The 25,448-nt window shown below is 33.0% G+C and overlaps 4 protein-coding genes and 1 pseudogene across 5 annotated transcripts; 3 read left to right on the top strand and 2 right to left on the bottom strand.

Moving 5' to 3' along the window:
* The first annotated feature begins 590 nt into the window (after nt 1–590).
* On the top strand, nt 591–2,530 carry LOC105783992 (heptahelical transmembrane protein 1). Of its 2 annotated transcripts, none has more exons than XM_052627184.1 (4): nt 591–1,060; nt 1,185–1,277; nt 1,523–1,556; nt 1,659–2,530. In XM_052627184.1, the coding sequence occupies exons 1-4, from the start codon at nt 825–827 to the stop codon at nt 2,319–2,321; spliced, it is 1,026 nt and encodes a 341-aa protein (XP_052483144.1). In that variant the 5' UTR covers nt 591–824; the 3' UTR covers nt 2,322–2,530. The 2 variants fall into 2 exon arrangements, with proteins under 2 accessions (XP_052483144.1, XP_012465181.1); XM_012609727.2 differs by having other exon boundaries at nt 593–1,060; nt 1,508–1,556.
* Nucleotides 2,531–6,101: 3,571 nt separating this feature from the next.
* On the top strand, nt 6,102–8,607 carry LOC105783958 (heptahelical transmembrane protein 1). The gene is made up of 4 exons (XM_012609678.2): nt 6,102–6,448; nt 6,789–6,881; nt 7,657–7,705; nt 7,798–8,607. The coding sequence occupies exons 1-4, from the start codon at nt 6,204–6,206 to the stop codon at nt 8,470–8,472; spliced, it is 1,062 nt and encodes a 353-aa protein (XP_012465132.2). The 5' UTR covers nt 6,102–6,203; the 3' UTR covers nt 8,473–8,607.
* A 2,070-nt stretch (nt 8,608–10,677) lies between these two features.
* LOC105783957 (receptor-like protein kinase FERONIA) lies at nt 10,678–13,586 on the bottom strand (annotated as a pseudogene).
* A 4,155-nt stretch (nt 13,587–17,741) lies between these two features.
* LOC105783077 (probable glycosyltransferase At5g11130) lies at nt 17,742–20,164 on the top strand. Its single transcript, XM_012608267.2, has 2 exons — nt 17,742–18,096; nt 19,377–20,164. Exons 1-2 carry the CDS (start codon nt 17,755–17,757, stop codon nt 20,037–20,039), a joined length of 1,005 nt encoding a protein of 334 aa, XP_012463721.2. The 5' UTR covers nt 17,742–17,754; the 3' UTR covers nt 20,040–20,164.
* Nucleotides 20,165–20,573: 409 nt separating this feature from the next.
* LOC105781266 (transcriptional corepressor LEUNIG) lies at nt 20,574–24,408 on the bottom strand. Its single transcript, XM_052627163.1, is given in 8 exon segments — nt 20,574–20,661; nt 20,663–20,714; nt 20,717–20,873; nt 21,241–21,341; nt 21,456–21,627; nt 21,911–22,060; nt 24,033–24,101; nt 24,235–24,408. Coding segments are annotated over 8 exon segments (963 nt in total).
* Between the last annotated feature and the right edge of the window lie 1,040 nt (nt 24,409–25,448).

Genomic DNA, 25,448 nt, shown 5'->3' with positions numbered 1-25,448 from the left:
GATTTTATGAGTTCAAAGAATAGTATAATAATAAAAAAAATCTTAAAAATGGAGTTTAAATTTTGTTTTAAAATAAATAATTTTTATTAATAATGTATCAAATATTAATCTTAAAAAGTAATATTTTTATAATTTATAATTTAAATAATCCATGGACGGTGTGTAAGTTTTTGTGTGATCTAATTAATCCATTTATTTTAATTTGACATGATTTTATCTCTCTTTATTTTTATTTTATTTTTATAATAATATTGTTGTTAACATAATAACATCGAAAATCCCAAATTATAATTTATTAGCCTATTTTAGGAATTCGAATTTTCGTTACACCAAAAATTGATAATATAAATAACCCATACAAATACTTTATAATGAAAATCTATATCATCAATCAAGTTGCACATAACATTATAATTGAAATGGGATTAAATTGTAATTTTAGTATAATAATTGTAAATTTTAGAATAAATAAAGGGACTAAAACCATAAATAAACCTTCAACCATTATTATTTTCTCTCCCTTCCATAAATGTATGCAGTTGGTGTAGTTAAGCTATCTGCCTTCCTCCGAACTACACCTAAAATAAACCCTTTTTCAATCAATCAACGAAACGCCAAAACGAAATCTCTTGTTGCTTTCTTTTTCGTCCATCATTCCATCATTCAATCTCTCTATTGCAATATAAATATCTCTCCTTCTCTAAGTGTTTTTCGTCATTAGCGTTGTTCTTCTATATCATCATCATCATCATCATCATCATCATCATCATCATCATCATCGACCTGTTGTTGTTTTGAAGAAAAAGAAAAAGAAACCCAGAAATATGGATCCGACCCTCGATTCCAAGCTTGTTTCTGAACCTGTTGAGGCGGAGAAAGGGAAGAAAAGAGTACAGTCGCCGCCATCGTCGCCGTCGTATGGTTTGGTGTCGTTCAAGGAGTTGCCGGAGTACATGAAGGACAACGAGTTCATTCTGAATTATTATAGAGCTAATTGGCCTCTCAAGGAAGCTCTCTTTAGCATCTTTCGTTGGCATAATGAAACACTTAATGTTTGGACGTATGTTGAAGAAGATAAACCAAAAACCCAGTTTCATTTATTATTTTTAATGGTTTTTGTTTTTGATTTCTGGGTTTTCCTTTTTTTCTAATTTGGTTTTGGTTTTTTGTGATGAACTGTGTAGGCATTTACTTGGGTTTGTTCTATTTTTGGGATTAACAATGGCGAATTTGATTGAAGTCCCACAAGTATCGGATCTCATTGCCTTCTTAACCAGGTTCGTTTACAGGTTTTAGTACTTAAATTTAACGAATTTTATAATCCTTTTCAGTAATTGCTAAAAATTAATCACTACTTTTTTCTTAATTTGTTAGTTATTAATCTGAGATTACTTATTATGAACTAAAACAAGAGCTGGTTTATATGAATGAATGTATGCATATATGTATGTATGTATGTATCTATGTATGTATCTATATACGTATTTATGCTACTTAATTGATGCAGTTCTTTTCCTATTAGTGGCGACAGCAATGTTTCTCAAGATCCCTTGCTGGTGAGTATGGCATTTATTCATAGATAATTACATTGATCACTGTTGGTGTTGGTATAAGTTTAGTTTTGGTTATGCCATGGAGCTGATTTAGAAGAATTCCAGGGAACAACGACGAATCTCGTCGATTTAAAGCAAATAACGGCTTCGGAACCTGACGTTTCGCCGGTGACGCGGTGGCCGTTCTACGTATTCTTAGCCGGCTCCATGTTCTGCCTCCTATCAAGTAGCATTTGCCACCTCTTTTCGTGCCACTCGCACCATCTGAACCTCTCGTTGTTGCGGCTCGACTATGCCGGGATCACTACCATGATCATCACATCGTTTTTCCCACCGATTTATTACATTTTCCAGTGTGATCCACAATGGCACTTCATCTACCTCGGTGGGATCACGGTCCTAGGCTTGTTCACCATCGTGACACTTTTATCACCGGCCTTATCGACCAAGAAATTCCGCGCGTTCCGAGCCATGCTCTTTTCTTCCATGGGACTCTTCGGCATCATCCCCGGTGTCCACGCCATGATTGTCAACTGGTCTAACCCGCGCCGCAACATCACCCTCGCCTACGAGTCTGCGATGGCTATATTCTACTTGACAGGGACCCTGTTCTACGTTAGCCGAGTCCCGGAACGGTTCAAGCCCGGATGGTTCGACTTAACCGGCCATAGTCATCAAATATTTCACGTCTTGGTAGTGATGGGTGCATTGGCTCATTATGGTGCTTCACTTGTATTCCTGGACTGGCGCGACCACCATGGCTGTTAATCCCTTCATGCATCATCATATAATTCTTTAACATTGTAACTGTGAGTAATATTCATTTATTTGTAGCTTTTGGTTTCATCAATTATTTGCAAAATTGGAGGTATTTGGATTTGTATTATTTTTCTATTTGTTGGTTCATCCTAAACTTGTAATTTATTCAATCATATTTATTTTCTATTAATATTATAGTTGAATTATAATTTTTTAAAGGGAGTAAAATGTAATTTTATATTAAATTATCGAGGTGTTTTGATTTCATGGCCTACATCTTATCTAACGCACACAATTCATTTCGCAATTAAATTGGTTGTCACTCATTTATTTCGTTCACAGTTTGAGCATATGAGAATGACTTTGTCTGATCTAATTTTCATGCTCAGAATTTCCAAGTGCACCACTCGTCGAGACGCATGTACATTCTAATTTCAATAGTTTTTTTCAATTGCAACTCATACTACAACTAAATCAATAACTCCACGTTGAAATTCGGTGAAGGTTTTGCTGTTGATCTCTAGACCCTTTATGCTTAATGGGAAGACATAGATAAGAGCATTTATTAACTTTATACGTTAAAAATCCATTAATTGCCTTCTTACAACTTCCATAATGTATGAGTTTGATTATGAGAAGGTAAAGCATGGATGGAAATAACGAGTCTGTCAATGGCAACGATGGCGATAGATTCTACCGACAACAGACTAAAATGTATATATGCACAAAGAAAATTTTAATTTATTTTATTTTATAAACTTAATAAAGAATACAAATTTATTAAAATATATATTATTGGCACATTTGAAAGCAAAGTTTATTTAGGGCTGAAACAGTGTCCACAACTTTTAGGCATTGTGTCATTACCCTACTTACCTATTTGAAGAGTTAATAAAATTTAGAGCAAAAGTGTTGGATTATTTATTTTTGAAGATATTTGGACGAATAAAGCCCAAAACATGAGGCCCGATTGAGTTGAAATTGAAGACTTGAAGAGAGGTTTTTTTGCAGATTAAATCGAGCTACTTGCGAAACAAGTCACTTGCTATAGTCGAAGACATTAAATTCCATCAAGACTCTTATAGAAGTATTATGATCTTATGCTGATTTTTAGCTTTACTTTACAGAAAAGTGATCAAATTATAACTCATATGTAAACAAAACTTGAGTACTATATCAACTTAAGTTTCGCCTTAGTTAAAAAAGACAAAGAGTAATCAAAAGATTGAGAGTTTGATGGAGCACAAAGCTAAGCTTTTGAGGAGGAAGCTTAGTGGGAAAGTGATATGATCTTTATACAACGATGAGGTCGTTGAATTGGTGAGTGTTAGGCTAGTTTTATGACTTAAATCATTGATTGTACTATGAGAAAGATAGTCGATCATTGCTCTAGGCAAGGCCTCGCAGATGTAGATTAAAGTCGAACTGCGTAAGCAATCTCAATGTTTATCTTTATCTTTTGCGCACTTTTAAGTTTCGTGGTTAAAACCATGGTTAAAGTTCCAAGTACTATTTTAGCCACAATTTTTGTTTTGCACAAGTACCCTCCGTTTCTACATAAATATTCATGTCAAAAAATAATTTTAATAATAATTTAAAATAAATAATTTTTAGTATTATTTGTTGAATCATTTATTTTAATTAATAAATATTAATTTTCTAACGATAATATATAATTTATTATTTTGAAAGATTTGTCATTGATACTTTTTGTCAAGGTCTGTATTGGTTCCCTAGTCAACCGATTCGATGCCCTTCTCCAAATCGGTATCCTAATGATTCTCCATCCGATCTGATTCAAACAATCTTGATTTTTGCGGTAAAAGATGCTGTATATAATATATAATATTTATAATATTACAACAATCATAAATATACGTTTATATAATGGAAGAGAAAGAAAGAAAGTAATTGAAGAGAGGTGTTTCTATATAAACAAACATAACTATTTATAAATCTTTCTAAAGGAAAGTTGTGTCCTTTCAAAGAGTCATGTAGGTTCCTCTTAGTACTCTATATATAGACACCAAAAATAAGAATTGACATATGTGGAATTGAGTTATGAGCGAAAGATGTCATTAAATTTATATTCTTTCTTCTGTGCCTCTGAATTTTATTCCGGTTTAAAACAATTCGTAGTACAGTACAAATTATTTCATTCGAGTAAAGACATTTATCCTGAGAATAGTATTTCTTGATCGTTTTGCACACGAAAGAGAAATAACTATTTTAAAGATAATTTCTTGAAAACACCTTACCTTTACAAAATATTGATTTCGGATCCAACCAATTTTTTATACAATAGAAGATGAAAACACTTGTATATATCCTTTACTCAAGGTTAGAACTTCTATAAGCTTCATTTTATCAATTGCTCTCGAGGATACTGAGAGGGAAAGTATAGAAGATACTGAAGAGAGAGAGGAGGAAGAAGAGGAAGAAAAAGATGATGATGATGAAAGAAAAAAAACTACAAGGAGAGGAGAGAAAGAAAGAAAATAGTAAACTTCATAATTTTATTGAATAAAGATTTTTTTTTATTCGAACCAGACGGTTGAATAAAAATAAAAACGGAATTAAGTGCCTAAACGCAAAAATATCATAATTTAAGGGTCAAAATTTCAATTATTTATATATTTATTTGTGCTTGTTCAAAAGTTGAAAATTCTGACTTAAAACGTTGAAAATTCCCATTCATTCTAACTTGTGTAGTGCAATGTTTATGATTACCTAACAACAATCCTTTTCTCGCACGCTTTGGTTTTGCTTTTACGTGCAAATATTAAATGCACTCCCACACATTTTTCATGTCAAAATTTAAATTATAAATTTTGAGATTTATTATTATATTAATGTAAAAAAGAATTTATAAATTAAATAATATAAATTTTTTAGAGACCAAATTTTGAGTTTTAATTTCTTAAGAGTTAAAATAAATTTTATCAGGATTAAACAAATAAATTTTCATTTGAGGTTGCCCGTTCAAACTAAAAAATAAAAATTAAGTATTAAAGAATATACGCGACAACATTTGAATTCTTGCTTAAATTAAAATTTTCACTAACGATACAATTAGTTTTTTCTATAATAACTAAATTCGTTGTAAAATCGATTTTTATGTAACTTTATCTTAACAACGAAAATAACCATAAAGTATGAAGTGCACTCTTCACTAATTATTTCTCTATAACAACCTCTTATTTTAATTTTTGTAAACATATTATTTCAATAAAATATTTAAATTTTTATATAAAATATATTAATCATATTTTATTAAATAAAAATAATCTTTGCTCACTAATTCATAATATTGTTAATATATTTGAAATCAAATGTTGCCATAGGTGTATAAGTGCATTTCTCTATAACATCTAAAATTTTAGTAGACAAATGAAACTTTTATAGAGAAGGTTGATGTATATCGAATTCTAACCGTAAACAAAATGATTTATATTCAAATCTTATAATTCTCATCTTGCTAGATTTATCAAAATATAAAAAGACGTAAATGCCGTCAAAATAATATCCGTTGCTTTGCAAAAGGAATGAGCGTTTGGTAATGATGGGTGAGGCCGACTCGATCAAACATAGTATAAATTAAGATAATAAAGGGATTAAATCGTAAAAATTAGTATAATAAAGTGACTAAAACTGAATTAGACCTTTAAGTTTTTCTCTCCCATCCATAAATATTCCCGTTGGTGTAATTAAGGCATCTGCCATTCTCCGAACTACGAACCTCAATAACTCCTGTCAGTCAACAAAGGAATACCAAAACGAAATTCTCTTATTGCTTTCAATTTCATCCACCATTCCCGCATTCAAATCCCTATTCTCTTGCAATATAAATGTCTCAACTTTCTCCTAGGGTCATTACATTCATTGTTAATTATGGATTCGACCCTGGATTCTAAGCTCGTTACTAAACCTGTCGAGGCGGGAAAATTGAAGAAAAGAGTACGGTCGCCGTCGCTGCTGCTGCCATCATCGTCATATGGTTTGGTGTCGTACAAGGAGTTGCCGGAGTACATGAAGGACAATGAGTTTATTGTGAATTATTATAGGGCTAACTGGCCTCTCAGAGAAGCTCTCTTTAGCATCTTTCGTTGGCACAACGAAACACTTAATGTTTGGACGTATGTTGAAGAAAAACAAAAACCCTGTTTTGTTAATTATTTTTAATAATCTTTTGTTTTTTAGGGATTTTTTATTTCAAAATTTGCAAAGTATTGTCAGAAAATTTTATTAAAAAATATCTTAGATATTAAGGTATTGGTTCAAATCTAACCAAATATAAATATGGAGATTTTAATGTGCACCTCGACTCTCATAAAGTTAGGAAACGAAACATCAAAAACAATATCAATCGAGGAATTTATAACCATCGCAAATTTTTTTTGAAAGGGTCTACCTTTTCTTGGTTTATGATTTTTTTGAAATTTTTAGTTTTGATTTTTCTTATGATGAATTGTGTAGGCACTTATTTGGGTTTGTTCTATTTCTGGGATTAACAATGGCGAGTTTGATTGAAGTCCCACAGGTATTGGATCTCATTGCCTTCATAACCAGGTTCGTTTACAGGTCTTAGTCCTTAATTTTAACGAATTTTACCTTTTTTTCAGTAATACTTATGAGTTAATTGCTGTAATTATGGGAGAAATTTTAAATTGGTCTCTAGACGTTCTAATTAAATTTGGGTTGGTATTTAAAATATTAGCAGTGGATTTTTTTTATTTCACAAATAATTTTAGAAAATTGTCATGTGTTGTCAATTGAGTTTTAGCGCTATTGGCATGACATTGTTGTCAATGTAAGAGAACATGAGTTTGAGTGCGTTGAAACGTATTATTCTCCTATTTATAAATTTGAGAGTAGACATAAAAAGAAGAAAATTGTTATTTTTTTAATATATACTATACAATATTTACCAATACTCTAATACTTATCATGGAGTCTAAAAATTCCACTCGCACTATATCAAATATTATTTCATTAAATTTCTAAACTATTATATTATTCGGTTAATTTTTCTGCTACAGGCCTATTGGTGACATGTGTCACCATCTAATTATGGCATATATATTTTTATACTTTATTTTTTATTACAAGTACTGATAATAATTAATCACTGTTTTTTTGGCTTAATTTGTTAAGATTTTGGTAAGCAGAAGTGATAGTTCTTTATCTTTGCATAATTTTGAATTCCTTTTTTTCTTTATTAACTTGTTTAAGAAAATTAAATAAATTCTATATACTCGAAGATAGAAAAGTCATATTGTTTATGGATGGATGGATGGATGGATGGACTTAAATCAAGAATTTATGTTATACAATATTAATGCAGGTCATTTCCTGTTAGTGGCAACATCAATGTTTCTCAAGACCTTGTTCTGGTGAGTGGCATTTATTCATTGATTAATTATTTTGATCACTGTAAGAAGCTCAATTTTGATTATGCCATTGCACTGGTTTCGGAGAATTGCAGGGAACGGCGTCGAATCTCATCGATTTGAAGCCAATAACTGCTTCGGAATCAGACATTACCCTCACGGAGACGCCCGTAACACGGTGGCCGTTCTACGTATTGTTAGCCGGCTCCATGTTCTGTCTTCTATCGAGCAGCATTTGCCATCTCTTTTCTTGCCACTCGCACCGGCTAAACATCATGTTGATGCGAATGGACTACACCGGGATCGCCATCATGATCATCGCGACGTTTTTCCCACCGGTCTATTACAGTTTTCCATGTGATCCGCAATGGCAGTTCATCTACCTTGGTGGGATCACGGTTCTAGGCTTGTTCACCATTGTGACACTGCTATCACCAGCCATGTCGACCAACAAATTCCGACCCTTTCGAGCGTTACTCTTCGCTTCTATGGGGCTCTTCGGCATCGTTCCCGGAACTCACGCCGCGATTGCCAACTGGTCTAATCCGCGCCGCAACATCGCCCTCGCCTACGAATTCGCCACATCTATATTCTACATAACCGGGGTCATGTTCTACGTTAGCAGAGTCCCGGAGCGGTTCAAGCCCGGATGGTTCGACTTAGCCGGCCATAGTCATCAAATATTTCACGTCATGGTGGTCATGGGTGCATTGGCTCATTATGGCGCTTCTCTTGTATTCCTGGACTGGCGTAATCACCAAAGCTGTTAATTGCTTCATGCATGATCACAATTTAAAGAAAGTTTTTGAAGCATATCATTAATGAGTTGTTAAAATATATTATGGGTTAGTACTTGATACATTAATATATATTTTTTTTAATTTTATAATTTATAACTTTTTTTATATATTTTAGTTTTTAACATTTTATTTTATCTACTTGCAATTATGAAAAATTATTTGATACATTACGAACATAGTTTTTAAGTATTCACAAGCGGGTTGAGTGTTTGACAAGTGTATTATAAGGTGTAGTATAAGAAAATTAATTATTTAAATAAATGTGACACTTGTTACACCCTCAACCCGCATGTGGAGTCTAAAAAACTTCTATCACAATATATCAAATAATCACCCTTTAATTTATGAATTAATATTTTGTATAGTGACAGTTTACATTTTTTTTTTGGTTACAAAAGAAGTATTAAATCGAAGATAAATTAGATAAGACAATGCCCTTCATCTTAATCATCATGCAATATCTGAAACACTTCATCAACCTTATTCCCCTCTCTAAACACATGTGGTTGCATGTAAATATGTCTCTACAAAGGTCTTGTAAACTCTATCTTTTGCTAAGCCATCCGCAATCTTAATCTTTGAAATTCAAATAATAATAAAAAAGTTGTTTTGAAATCCTACATTATCCTGAAAATGTGAAATTATTTAAACCAAGCACCAGTGTTTTTATCTTTTTCTTTGTTAAATCCAAACTTTGCATTTGCTTTTATATTTTTGCTCCAAAACTGTCCCCCATAATTACCTAGCTAATCTTGATGGAGTTTGCTTTCGGGAAAAAAATGTCTTGATGGATTCAAGATAAAGCTTGACTTCTTAGTTAGCTAAGATCAATGAAGTTTGAATTAAGCCGGATTAGATTAGTTAATCAGATCGAGAATCGATTAGGTATCGATCCATAGAATAATATTGGATCGGTTGAATCACAAATCTATATAGATAAGTTGAACTGGATTTTAATATTTTTATTTTTAATGATTTCTTAATAGAATTGGTCAGACGGATTAAACAGAACAAACTAACAAATCATCTGTACAATTCTAAAAATATTGGCTAATATTGCAAATAAAGAAGTAAAGATCACTGTCAGCAATGGGGACAGAATGAAGTGATTTCAGAATTAATAATGTTTGAGAATGTAAAATTTGTGGGATTTTCTGATAGGGCTTTGAGAAATTTGGGAATTTTAGAGTTGAATTAAAGATCATGGGTTGAATAAAATGGTTTTTCATTTTGTTAGTATTATTATATTTTTAAAAAATAATTTTCAGTATTAAAAATATATCATAGTAGCCCAAATTTGTAGGTCCTCAAATGTAGTTGGTGTGTATTTCAAATATCGTTAATTTTATTATAAGTTTTATTATATCTATTTCTTTTTATATAATACTAGAATTATCCTTTGTTCTTCCCAATCCTTAAATAGAAGGATAATACGTTGTGAATGCAGAATGACGTGAGCACAGTCGAACTCACGTCCTCTTGCATTGACAACAATGTCGATGCAAGTCGACTCAATATCTGAAAAAGTTTTTAACTGGACACATTCGAAAATATTTTACTCTTGGACCCTTGGCTTTGTGATGATAATGATTTTAACTGGACACATTCGAAAAACCTCACCGCTAATTCTCTTTTAAATGACTAAGGGGAGGATTAGGATGTTGATCTGATTGGGGAATTGTTGGCGCCAACTGATGTTCGGAATATTTTACGCATCCTTATCGGCGTGAGTAAGCCGCCTGACAAATGGATATGGCGTTTTGAAAAGAATGGTACCTACACGGTTAAACCAGGGTATCGAGTTGCTGTCGAGATGTTTACACATATTGCTAAATATTTAACAATGGTGGGGTGTTGGCTTTTGGTTTGGAATAATGAGCTACCTCCAAAGGTGAAGGATTTTTGTTGTAGAGTGCTGCGAAATTTCATCCCATGTAAGGTTGTATTAGCAGCGCGGGGTGGTGAGATTGAAACAATAGATCATGCTTTACCTCACTGTTTTAAGGCTCGGGAGGTGCGGAATTATTTGAGTGTTACAGACGATAGTATCTCGATTGCGAGCTTCATTGAAGATTGTTCTGAGAGGAGGCATGGTACGGTTAGTCACCGTCTGCTTGCCTGTTGTGGTGTTTGTGGTTCCGTCACAACTTGGTCGTAAACATTCAACTTAAGAGGTACATGAAACTACCTTGAAATATATCTAATATTAAGTTACAATTTGTTCTTGAATTATCTAATAATACTGTTGGATCATTCTAAAATGAACTACCGGCCATTACTCTCAAGATTCCCCAGTCAACGAGCTTCGTGTTTCCATCATCGTCCTTGTGGATCTCTAATCTCGGAAAACACTGCCTTTGACAAGTGTTTATCAGAACCCTTTCTAATAAAACTTTGTTCATCACTTGTTAAACTGAACGAAGTAGTGCTCCTGGAATTCATGACATGGTCGCCGATGCTACTGAACACTTCCCCACTCTCATCTTCCATTGCATAGGCTATGATGGGGCTCTCCTCATCGATATCTTTCTCAATGCCAGCAATGGCATTAGGCTTAAGCCCCTCCTCCTCTGCAGTTTCTTGCAATTGCAGTGCGAACTGTAAGCCCCACACCACAGCATCCATCGATGGCCTTTCCATTCCGTTATCATGCAAGCAACTCATTACCACTTCAGTGAATTTTTTCAAACACTCCACCGCAATTTTACCGTTCAAAAATGGATCAATCATATTATAAAGTGTTCCATTTCGATGGCATTCTTGTGCCTGTGCTGCTAAGTTTACCAGAGCCTTCTCGGCCGAGCGATGAATTGCTGGCCTAGCGCATAATATTTCACAAAGGACCACTCCGAATGAATATACATCAGATTTCTCAGTCAATTGTCCTCTACGGGAATATTCTGGATCCAAGTACCCAAAGCTGCCTTTCACTACCGTGCTAACATGGGTTTGGGACATGTTCGTGGGACCGATTCTAGACAACCCAAAGTCTGAAACCTTAGCCACCCATTTCTCATCCAACAAGATATTTGTTGTCTTTACATCTCGATGAATGATGGTGTGTTTTGCACCTGAGTGAAGATACTGCAACCCTTGCGCAGCACCAAGACAAATCTCTATCCGTTGTTTCCATGGAAGAGGAGGGTTTTTGGAGTTGTAAAGATGATCACGAAGTGTTCCATTGGCCATGTAATCATATATAAGAATCATCTCTCCGCCATCGTTGCAATAGCCTATCAATGAGACCAAATGGAGGTGGCGTAGCTGGGAGAGCATCTCGATCTCGGTCCTGAATTCGTGAGCACCTTGCTGAGACTCAGGGTTCAACCGTTTGATAGCAACTTGGGTAGCCCCACCATCGATGAATCCTTTGTAGACGTTGCCGAAACCACCAACACCAATAATGAAAACATTGTCCAAGTTGTTGGTTGCTTGTTTGATCTCAGCCAGTGAAAAGTAGCGACAAAGCTCGGAAGGCAGAGATGAGCTACCACACTTGGTTAACTCCATTACTGGAACTCCTTTACTGGAAGCAGTATCTTTGACTCTCCTCTTTCGACGATAAACGAAGAAACAAAGAAGAGAAAGAAGAACAAAGCCCGATATTACGCCTCCCACAATGCCGAATACTACTTTGTTGTTGCTGGGCTTGTTTGAGGTTGGTGGTGAATATCCTGGTTGATTTATCGTGTCTGGATCAGGATTTGGCCCGAAAAGATTAACACCGTTGCTCAATTTGAAGATTTCTAGCCCATTCAAGATTGCATCAGAATAACGAGTTCTCCACTCTGGCGTAGGATGCATAGCAATGGAGAGATTTTGCTGCTTTTCCTTTCCTATCTTTCCTATTGCGACGACATAATCCCGATATACCGGAATCCCATTTCCACCACTCCAGTTTACAACATCTGCTTGAGTTTCCGCACTTGCATTAGCCAAGATGATCTCAAACACTCTATCACCTGGTTTGGTTATCTCAGTCTGGAACTCACAAAAATGTAACCTTACGAAGTAACTGAACGCAGAATCAACAGGAAACTCCCATGTCAGCTGATAGTTCTCATTCTTGGTCTTGTTCGTCCCCATGGTCCTGGCAGTTGCATAAGCTTCCTTTGGAGCAGCGTAGGATTTTATAGTACTGCTGAAGTTGAGATCAGTAGTGGTATTAAAAGGAATAGCACTTGGATTTGCTTTTGTCAAATATTCTTGATCATCATTTAACCATCTCCGGAACATCCCAATGTCGTCTTTCGGCGAGATTTCCCTCCCACTACCAACATTGATTCGATACATGTTCTCAAGGGCAGTGTTGTTTTCTAGGCGGTAAGTCTTTCCTTGGGCCTGGCCTACAAAACGTGGTACCCCTTCATCACTCGCTGGTGTATAATATAGATTGGTCGGCATGGAAACAACTTCGATTCCGTTGATGAAAGCATAAGTCAGTGATATAAGGACTTGGGGTGAAAGTTAAGTTTAACCTTTGACCTTCATCAAGGTTCACACAAAATTCTTTGAAAAATGTAACTTCACGATGAGCATGAAGTGAAGCGCTGAAATTGCTGAGAAGGATAAAATTGCCAGCTTTAACAGAGAAGAAAGCTTTCTTAGAAGGGTCGCCAAAGTCTGGATATTTAGTTGGACAGAAGTGCAAGCGAATGAACTTTTGGCCATCAGTGAGCGGAATTGAATAGGTGAACTGTGAGTAAGAAAGACGAGCTGTGTAGTAGGGGAACGGATCTACTGATGAGGGCAGAGAATCGTGAGATGCAGCTTTAACAACTGAAGGTTTGTTGTTATTGTTTTGCTGCTCTATGAGGCTGAATTTTCCATTGCCATCTCCGACCCAAGGACGGTCATCCCAAGATTTGCCACCCACGGAAGAACCACAGTCAATTGCGATGTTTTCTATGGGGTTGTAACGGGTAACATTGAAATCTGCTGTAACAGGAACCACAAGGTATTGAACGAAGAAGAAGAGACGGAGAAAGGAGTGAAATAAGAGGTTTTGAACGGAAAAAGCTGTTTTGCTTGGAATCTCCATTGCAAAGGAAAGACAGAGAACCAGAGAGAAATATGCATATGGAGAAAAGGATAAGAGGTGAACAAAGCTTGAAAATGAATACTAAAGTGGACAATCAGTACAGGGAAGAGTCACTGTTACATTTGAATTTTCAAATTCCCATTTTTCCTAATTTATCTGCATCTGTTTAGGGTGGATTTTGATGGGCGATTAGGTGCGGTACGGTGCGTTTAGTTTACTTTTTGTCTCACGCTACAGTATTGCTACAGTATCTAATCTCACCGTCACCGTTATTTTTACACTAACAGCAAGTAAACGCACCGCACATACACTAACAGCAAGTAAACGCACCGCACGTCCAAACTCACCTTTAGTCAAGTTACTACTTTACCGCTTGCATCATCTGTCATCATCACTAATCTACTCTACTGCATATGGGTCATGGAAGACTTGGTCAAAGAAGAATTGACTTTTTGGCACACCTTTTTGAAATTTTATTCGTTGAATATTCAAATTAATACGAATTTGACTATTCTCACCAGTCATCAATTTGGAATCTTGTGTTAAAACATATTTTCGTTTCTATTATTATATCAACACGAGTTACAAGTGACTAGACCTGTCCATGGGCCGGGCCGGGTTTGGGCCGGGCCTACAAAAAATTTCAGCCCGTTTACTAGGCCCGGCCCCGGCCCGAAATATGGGCTTGAGATTTTGCCCAGGCCCAGCCCGAAGAAAAAATATGGGGCTCGAGCCCGGCTCGGCCCGGCCTGTTTTTAATTAAAATTAAAATTAAAATTATTTTTTAATAAAATTAAAACTAATTGATATTAAAATTAATTGTTAGTAAAATTATCAAATTATTAATTGTTAATTGTATTAATTGTTGTAATAAAATCTAACATTTGATTAGTAAATTTATCAAATTATTAATTGTATTAATTGTTGTAATAAAATCTAACATTTGATTAGTAAATTTATCAAATTATTAATTGTATTAATTGTATTAATTGTTGTAACAAAATCTAACATTTGATTAGTAAAACAAACTTGATGTTTTATTATTATTATTTTGTAACACTAGTCAAGGAAATGAAAGTAAATAAACTTAAAATAAAAAACTATTATATTTTAAAAATAAAAAATATATATTTAATATTTTTCGGGCCGGGCCGGGCCCGGACCAAAAAAATCTTGCCCGAGGCCTGGCCCATTTTTTAAACGGGCCTAAAATTTTGCCCAAGCCCATATTTCGGGCCTATATTTTTACCCAAACCCTCCCATATTTCGGGCGGGCCGTCGGGCCGGGCCGAGCCGCCCGGCCCATGGACAGGTCTACACGTGACACGTCAATATTATTATTTAATTATTTTATCACCAAATTTTCATAGTACAAATTAATATTTTTTAACAGAAATAATTAATTTGCTCTTTGATTTAATATACAAAGACTAATTTGCCAGTATTTTTAAATAAAAGGAGCAAAATATAATTTGACTCTTAGTACAAGAGCCTTCATGATATTTTTACCAATGTTATATTAATTTGGGTATGCATTAATGTTTAGGAGAATATTTGATGCACTATCAATGCATAAGTCTCACGCACTAACAAAGTGCATAATAACATTTCATCATTAAATAAAACAAAAAATAGTGAACTTAAAAATAAATACTAATAATTTTATTTAAATATAATTAAATAATAATTAATTACAAATAAATGCTAAAATCTTAAATTTGAGACCCTAAATCTTATACTCAAGATTCAATACCTTATACCTTAAACACTTAAACCTAATACCCTCAATTCAAAATTATTAATATTTATTTATAATAATTATATTCAATGTTTAATTATATTTAAATTTAAATAATTAGTGTACCTTAACTGCGTCATGTTAAAATATTTTCTTTAATTATGATTTTAAATTGCTATAGTATATATTTGATTTCAATTGTCGGGCGTGGAAACAATTTGGATCCCATTTATAAAAAGCATATGAGGATTTGGGATGAACAACAACTTGAGTTTAGGGATGACAAAATCTCAACAGCTCGACGATGGATTCTACACTGGTCTATTTTGAATGGAGTGAATTTTTTCTTTTGAAAAGTGGATGCGGAGTGGGTGAATTTTTCCTTTTCGATAGTGGGTATAGAGTAGTTATGGTAACTACTTGTCCCATCCCGACCCGCTCCACTATATGAAATTACCATTTTATTCTTATATATAAACTATTAAAGGGGTAAAAATATAATAACATAATATAGAAAAAAAATTAATTTATTTTATATTTAAATAATTTTTGAAGAATTATATTTAAATATTTACTTGATTTTAAAAAGATTGGAAATATTTAAGATGATTAACAAAATTTTAAATTAAAGTGGAGTGGAGTGGAGTGAGGTGGGAATGCATCCATGAAGGCGGTAGTACTTTTCAAAATTATTCATTCATAGTGGAGAAGAACAGATGGCAACTATAAAACAATGACAGATTTAATAATATTTGCCTCTGTCCTGCTCGACTACTATTCCTAGAGATATTAGTCGTCAATATATAAGGTTGGAGAAGGATGTATGATTGAAAGCTTTATCAAGAAAGAAATAATTTACCTTTTGGATGAAGAAACACTTGTTAGTACTAACAGTTGCTTTTTTATTTTTTGGGTAAGTAGTAACAATTCGATACATAAATTTTGATTTGGTGCAATTATATACACACAACTTTAATTGTAATTCAAATATATACATAAATCTTTAATGTACAATTTTGAGATTTATGTCTTATTAAATGTGTTTATTATTAATTTTGTTCAACTTAAAATGTGATTATTAATTTAGTGTAAATGATTTTGTATTTGTCATAAATCATTAGTATAATTATTTTTTGGTTCTAATCGTATCTTATTTTTTTGACACAATGCCTAAAATTATTTATAACTCCAGCCTAACTCATAAATAAAAGGATAATCTGCTTCAACTCATTCGAACTTACGTTTTCCTACATTGACAACAATGTTCAAAGTGACTCTATTTCATTATATTTCATCCAGATCCCAATTTCATTTTTATATTGTCATTGACATGACATAAGAGATGTACATATGTATAAGAAAAGTTCAAAATCACCATATAATAATCCAAAAGAAAAAAGAAAAAATGAAAATGATGATGATAATCAATTAGGTCATTATGGTCATATAAAATATTAAAATTAAATATAATTTTTAATATTCTAAAAATATATAAATATTAATTGAGTTAAACACTCAATATTATTAGATGTTTACTATTTTTATTTTTAATTTAATATTACGACTTACTTTTATTTATTTTTGGTTACTAAGCAAATCATACTTTGATATACATTCATCATCAATCATAAATGTAAAGATTTTAAAAAAAAATCTTATCTTATCGGAATGTATCAATCGTGTAAAAAAAACCTTTGGAATCTTAAATTAATAAATCTTTTCTTACCAGAAACAAAATGATGCCATTAAAGAGTTGGGGAAAGCTTAGTGGCCAACTTCTTACATACCAAAAAGGAAAATAAATAAATAAATAAACCCTTTTTTTTCCTCATTAATTAAATATTAAAATTACATTTAAACTGAAAAAGATGGGTATATTAAGCATCAAATAAAAGAAGTGAAACAAGTGAAGCAGCCATGGAAGGGTTTAGAAGATCATCAACACTTGTTATTGTTCCAACATTCCTTGTTTTGGTTATTGTGTTATGTTTATGTTCATTTTCCTCAATGAACCCTAAAAACTTATCATCCACCAATTTTCTCTCTTCGTTTCCCACCAAACAACCTTCCTTGCTTTCTGCAACAAGTGACCGTGATGTTGTTAGCCATGTCAAAGTAAGCTTCATATGTATGTATGTGTGTATGTATGTACGTGGATTATTTGACACTAATTCATTTGGTTTTTTGATGGGAGAGTAGAGGGTGAGTAATGTTGAAGCAGGTTTGGCCAAAGCACGAGCGGCAATAAGCGAAGCGATAAGAACAAAGAGTTATACGTCGGACAGAGAGGAAACCTTCGTCCCCAGAGGCTCCGTTTATCGGAATCCGTACGGTTTCCATCAGTTAAGAAAAAAAACTTCAAACGTTTTTATTTTGGCATAAAGATAAATTTAGTCCCTAATGTCTACTCATTTTATCATTTTGGTCCTTATTCTTTTTTGGGTTCACATATGTATTTAGAAGTCACATAGAAATGGTGAAGAGATTCAAGATATGGACCTATAAAGAAGGAGAAAGGCCCTTAGTCCACAACGGACCAATGAAAAACATATATGCAATCGAGGGCCAATTCATAGACGAAATAGAGAGTCGAAAAAGCCAATTTAAGGTCCAAGATCCCAATGAGGCCCATGTGTTGTTCTTGCCGATCAGCGTAGGGCACATTGTGAAATACATTTATATGCCAATCACCACATATGATCGTGATCGTTTGGTGAGGATCTTCACTGACTACATCAAAGTTGTGTCCCACAAATACCCATTTTGGAATAGGACCAATGGTGCTGATCATTTCATGCTCTCTTGCCATGATTGGGTACGTATGTTAATCATTTTATACACATATATATATATTGAATAATCTTGTTATATTCGTTCAAAAAAAAAAAGAATAATCTTGTTATAGTTTTTGATTATATCTGCTTTTTTTGATATAATACTTAAAGTTACTTATATTCCTTTTTTAATTTATAAATAGGAGGATAATATGTTTCAGTACACTCGAACCTACGTCCTAACAATACTCATGCCAATCGAGCTAAGACTCAATCGACTTAATCGATTTATATATATACTAAAGACAAAAACATTTTAATATTTAAAATAAATTTGAATGATTTGATATTTTATGATTTTGCTTTTACTCTTAAAATTGATTTAAAATGTAATTTAAATATTAAATATATATAAAAATTAAGTTATTAAACAAAATTACATAATGAAAAGATGTATAGAAAAAAATTACACAATTGATAACTAAATTAATAAATTAATCTGTACGATTCCAATAACATATTTAATATCTGTCTCATTTATCTATTAAAGAAAGAAATATTTTATATATATTATATATGAAATTTAAATTTTAATAATTAAAAAAATGAGTAAAATTTAAATTATAGAGACTTGAAGTACATAGTTCTACTTTTCTATATAAATTGGATACTAATAATCATACGTAAAGAATTAATATTAAGAATAAATTAAAATTGGACTAACGGTTCACATATTTAAAAAAATTTCGTAATCTATGATTAATCAATTATAACAAAGATTATTGACATATATAATCCTTGTTATATGAATTGGTATTCAATGTTGATAGATTTTATAAAGAAATTAGATTGAAATAATATTAATTTTAAATTTTAATCAATAAAACACATGGCAAATAATTAGTATACCAAATGGTAAATTTTAGGTGTGCCACGTAGGAATTGTTTCCTTTTATTGTAACCTCAAATTGCTATAGTATATACATATTAGATTACCCGAAATTAATGTCGGGTATGAGTATATATCTGATATTAATATTGTTATTTTATTTGTTTAAAGATTTATAATTTTGCATTCATATTTGAATATGCGTTGGATATATAAATATTTTATTTAAAAATAAGGATAATTAATGGTTTTTGATCTTTGTTTAGGTTTAAATTATAACTTACATATCAGCTATGGGTATATATTTGATATCGATTAGGTTATATTACTTAAATTAAATCTGAATTTGTGTATAATAATCAAGTTTAAAGTTTCGAGACCTGAATCCCGAGATATCATATATATAACTTTGTTTGAGTGGCAACATTGTAGGCACCGGATGTCTCTATGAAGGACCCTCAACTTTACAGGAATTTAATAAAGGTCCTATGCAATGCCAATAGCTCCGAAGGATTCCATCCCAACAGAGACGTTACATTGCCGGAAATAAAGGTGCCTCCTCAAGGGTTTAGTGGTGAACGGCGGTTCATCCAACCGCCCGAAAACCGAACCATCCTGGCCTTCTTCGCCGGCGGTGGCCACGGAAACATCCGTAAAATCTTGCTTCACCATTGGAAGGACAAAGATGAGGAAGTCCGAGTCCACAAGTACCTTCCAGACGGCCAAGATTACAATGAATTGATGGGGAAGAGCAAGTATTGCTTGTGCCCAAGTGGGTTCGAAGTGGCGAGTCCTAGAGTGGTGGAGTCGTTTTACGCCGGATGCGTGCCGGTGATCATTTCGGATAGTTACGTGCTACCGTTTAGTGATGTGCTTGATTGGAGAGAATTCTCAGTTAAGATATCGCCGGAGAAGATAACGGAGATTAAGAGGATACTGAAAGGGATACCAGAAAAGGAGTACCGGAAAATGCAGAAGAGGGTGGTGAAATTGAGACGGCATTTTGAGTTGAATAGACCGGCTAAACCTTTTGATATTCTTCATATGGTGCTTCACTCAATATGGCTTAGAAGGCTAAACACTTTATTGTTATAATTTGGTCTTATATGTGTGTATATATATATATTCTTCCATTTCATTGAGACAAATCAGTGTAGTTTAGAGCTACTAATTAGCTCTCAAATTCGAACATGCATGCATGCATTGATTTCATTAACAAAAATTCCACAAAAACTATCAAAGATGTTACCATCCATGGCTTCAAATCTTCAATTTCAATGAATATGCACCTTATCGAATCCATGAACAGTCATCTCCGACTTCGAAAAAAACAAAACAAAACAGAAGAACCAACAAAACATCAAAAACACAAGGTGAATGAACAGCAAGAATGTCCGAGATAAAGATACAAGGGTTACATAAACATGCATGCAACGACAGCAAGGTTAGTTTTTACTAGGGTTACACAGGGAGCCGAGACAAACCACATAAAACGGACATATCGAGCAACCACAACAGCCACAAGCTAAGCGATCGAATCACTTCCACAGTTTAACACAGGGAGCCGAGACAAACCACATAAAACGGACATATCGAGCAACCACAACAGCCACAAGCTAAGCGATCGAATCACTTCCACAGTTTAACGAACTTGTCATGACTTGCGGAAGAAACCAACCTTGTCACCGGTGATACAGCCAAGGCAGCGATGAATCCTTGCCTGGTAACAGCCAATAACGAGCCATGATTGAAACGAAGGATGGAAACACAAGAGAGGAACTTGTTGCCATTACAGCTCAATTCGTGAACACATTCCCCTTCACTGCCTGACGCAAAGGACCAAACTCGGACAGAGTCCGCACTAACGGATGCTAGAAGCTCACCTGAAGGGTCCCAGCATACAAAATGGATCGGTTTAGTATGTCCCTGCTTTTACAAATCGGAAGACAAAACATAAGTCAGTCATGTTACAAAGGGGAAAATGCTTAAAATACATATAAATGAGATCACTATTTTTGGATCTTTTCACTCGACTACTCAAGTCACCAGAAAACAAACAACGGCTCGGCTAGCCTTATTTGGTTATCTTAATAAGAAGTTTTCAAACTACGCCGATCTAGTTGTAATATAATAAAACCTGAGTTAAAACCAAACCGAACACTACAGTCCGAATAACCATGGCTATAATTGGCTAGTCCAAAAATATTTTTGTAGTAATCATTGAAATGCACCTTTGAGTCAGCTAGTTCCTTAGGATTTCTTTTATATAATTTATAATCCACGTAGACTAATTGACCTGTAATGAGTGCCGGCAAGTTTGAGTCTCGGTGTCCAGTATAGATACAACATTCTCAGCAGCTGCTGCAAGATATTTTCCGAGGCGAGGTTGAAATCTCAAATACCAGGGGCCGTACCACCCTGATCCACACAAAGGAAACAATATCAATACCTGTGCATCAACCTCGAAGAGAGATGCCTGAATTCGATATAGATTTGCATTGCAATGAAACCCGAAGCAAGATCATACCTTGAAAGCTCTTGTACAGCTCCTGTTGTTGATACTCCAGAATCGTATTTCACCATCACCATCACAAGAGCAGATAAGATCATCCTTAGTTGGATGGAAGTCAAGTGACATAACGTTACCAGAATGTCCCATATATGTACGAATCGAATAACCAGGCTGCAGTAAAATTGAAAGACAGATCCATCAAACAGTATAGAAAGACATTAGAAGCAAGCATGACAAAGAAAAAAGCAGAAACCAAACCAGTACCCTTTCGATCACTGTTTTGGAACATAGTATACATCATCGATATGAAAATGCTAATACAGTAAAGTACATGCATAAGGATTCAGCATAATGTCTAATTGTATTTTGATGACAACAGCATATGTCAATGCAGATTAAATGACAATATCATGAACATAACCAGGACTAAAATTGAAAGGAAATGTCCACTAACACTGTCAGCATCCCAGACTCTGACGGTTTTGTCAAATGAAGATGTTGCAAGGCGTGACATGCTTGGACTGAAACGAACATCAGTAATCAAACCTGAATGTTCTTCAAGCGTAGACTTCGGCTTCAAAGTGTCCGTATACCATAATACAGCCTGCGATGCAAAAAAAAAAAAAAAAGTGCACATGACTGCACTCTTATCTAAAATTTCAAAAGAATGAAAATTTCCGGCCAACAGCATCTATAGGATCAGTATCATCATGGGATGAAAAAGACTAAACGTTATCGTCAAGAGGTCCATCCTCCACAAATCCTTCCATTTTAGCCTGCAATTCAAGATCTTTATCTTCCCACTGTGACATGTAACATAAATGGTTTTTTTTTTTTTTGTTGTTGAAAACTTGTAGGGTTGTGAGGAAGAAGAAGAGTGGATGAAAGAAAGAAAACACAGTGAATAAAATAAAAATAACTAAATATACCATTTTTTTTAGTGGAGCAATCGGTTGAATCAAATTGACAATGGAATCAAAGTTTAGGTAATACTTTTGATAAAGAAAAACAGTTTTAGGTACTTAAATGGAAAAAGTTCTATAGTTTAGGGTTAATTTTTCACTTAAGGGTTTTTAAGTTAAATTTGACCTCAAGTTTTTAAAAGAGTCAAATTTAAAATTGTCAAATTATTATTATTTTAATTGAAATAGTGAATAAAATGTTAGATTTTTTAATTTTATGAATTTTTGAATTTTGAGTCATTTTATTTTTAAATATTTTTATAATTATCAAATTATTGTTGATATAGCATATAAGACAAATAGTATCATGTTAGCATGAAACATACGTGGACCACGCAGATACTCCGCCAACATCATTAAAAATTAATGTTTTAATTAATATTTCCGTTAAAAAACGATTGAACTACTTTTTGAAAGGTTAATGGTTAAATTTAGCCTTAAAAAATAAGAGTTAAATTGACAAAAGAAGTAAATATTGAGGGTTGAATTTATCATTATATTTTTAATATATGATATATCATATGATAAACAAAGCAATCAATTCATAAACAAACTTATTTTGGTCACCCCAAAGTCCAATTTTTTTTTTAATTTGGTCACCCAAAAAATAAATTGATCAAATTGATCACTCTGTCATTAAATGGTAACGAAAGATTAACGGGGCATTTGTAAGCAAAAAAATTAGGACGATTAAAATATGAACGATCCCTATTTAAAGTGAGTGGGAAATTGTTTACCCTAATTTTAAAGTGACTAACATTGAAATGCACCATTAATCAGGGGCTTAGAGTCAAGGGGCTGGCAAGGGCCTCGATCTTTCCTAAAATGAAAATTTTCCCTTTTAACCCATTTATAATTTTTAAATTTTAAGTTAATAATGATTGGTCCCAAAATGATAAAATTTTGAATTAGTCATTTAAAAACTATAAATATATAGATTATTAAAATGATAAAATTACATTTTATTATCATAAAAATATACAATTTAATTCTGACCATTTAATATTTACTAAAGTGATCAATTTAATTAATTTTTATTTTGAATTAACAAATTAACAAAAAAAAACTTTGATAATTCGTTCCAATGCTAACCAAAGAGACTGCCATACAATTTTTATTTAATAGTGAAAAAAAGTCCTCTTACACTGTTGATCTTTTCAAAATGGGTAACTAAAAGAAAAATGTTTCATTCTTACTTTTGGATTTTTGGATTTTTCATGATAATTCGTTTTATTTTCAATTTTTTATATGTATTTTGGATTTTTGAATTTATTTTAATAAAATGAATTTTATTTTAAGACTTTGAGATAAACTCTTTCTAATAAATATTTCTTTTAAGTTTTAAATAAATAAAAAATTTAAATATAAAATTAGTACTTAAATTTGTTCACTTCTCTCAGATTGGTACTTATAGTTTTTTTGTCTCAAATTGGTACCCAATTTTTTTTCCTTCAACTAAATTAGTACTTAAGTCTAACGTCGTTAAGTTTAGGACACGTGGCATAAATAACGTTATGGTGATATCATAATTTAAAAATAAAAATAAAAATAAAAAAAGATGGGTTGAATAGAGCAATGGCTGGCTTTAATGCAACCTTTAACTAGACTCTTTACTTGCACCTCTTTCAACTTATTGCTCTTGTCTCCCTCATGATATGAATAGATATGGAGGACAACAAGTCCCTGGTCGCAAACCCAGTAAAAACTAAAACCATGAGTCTCCTGTGCAGCTTCAACAACATCTCAATATTTAATCCATCATCATACCATATCTATGGCCAATATTTAAAACTGCCACACAAATGTTGTCACTTACCTGTCTACATTCCACAAAGGGATTTTGATAAGGTGACAGTAATAGGAGTAAAATGTTGAATACACACTCACATTGCCCAGCATTTGATTTCAGGCATTCCCACATTTCCATTCTACTATTAATAACAGGAATAGCCATGAATGCACTTGAGCCAGAAGGCTGCACCCACCTCATCATACACACACAAAATAACATGCTTACTATGTTTTTAGTATACTATAATGGTAGTGAGTTAATTATTAGTGTTTTTCTTATCATTCAATAATGGAAAAATACAAAATGATCAGTCAATTATTTAGTTAACAATAACAGCGTTAAAAGTATCATGTAGGCCCTTATACTAGGAGTCAAATTACATTTTGCTCTCTTTACTCAAAAAATGACAAATTAATCCATATACATTAGATCAAAGAGCAAACCAGTCCTTTTTGTTAAAATTTTTTCATTTGTAATGTTAAAAACTGGCGTGACTAATAGAATAATTAATAAATAACACGTGACATGTCAAGTGTACCTCATGCTGACGTATAGGGACCAGTTTTTAACAGCAAAAATAAATAAAATTTTTAAGAAGACCAGTTTTCCCTTTGGTGCGACTAATTTGCCCATTTTTTAGTAAAGACGACAAAGTGTAATCTAACTCCTAATACAGGTACCTCCATGATACATTTACCTAGTAGCAACTTTTAAAATTGACATAATAACAACTTTAACTCTTATATTTATAAATCATGTCAATTTAACATTGATTCTAAAATAATTTAACTTTCAACATTAAACATTGTGTAATTTCTTTTACAGTTTTGTATCTTTGGGTTAATGTTAAAAGATTGAGAAAAATAACAGTTACCATCTTAGAGTTTTTTATGTTTCTATTTTTATTTTTATTTTTATATACGATAAAAGTGAAAGTATCACAAAAAGAACAAAATTGTAAAAAGAACCAAATCAAACAATATATAAATACTGAAGATTAAATTTTTAAAATTAAAATTAAATTAACACAATGTATAAAGCTTAAAGGTTAAATTTACTATTATGTCATTTTTAAAAACTGCCGTTATAGCTTGGTTGACAACAAAAATCACAATTAGTGTGAAATTTTAATCATGATACGGAGATTATAACATGTTTTGATTTTTTTTGTACATATACATTTTCGAGTTCGCCTCAACAATTAGTGTATGCGAGTAATTTCAAGGGACGTAAGTGAA

The sequence above is a fragment of the Gossypium raimondii genome, chromosome 13, assembly GCF_025698545.1.
Source record: "Gossypium raimondii isolate GPD5lz chromosome 13, ASM2569854v1, whole genome shotgun sequence".
In the NCBI taxonomy this organism is placed as follows: Eukaryota; Viridiplantae; Streptophyta; class Magnoliopsida; order Malvales; family Malvaceae; genus Gossypium; species Gossypium raimondii.
The sequence above is the reverse complement of the archived record's forward strand: the minus strand, read 5'-3'. Positions and strand labels throughout refer to the sequence as shown.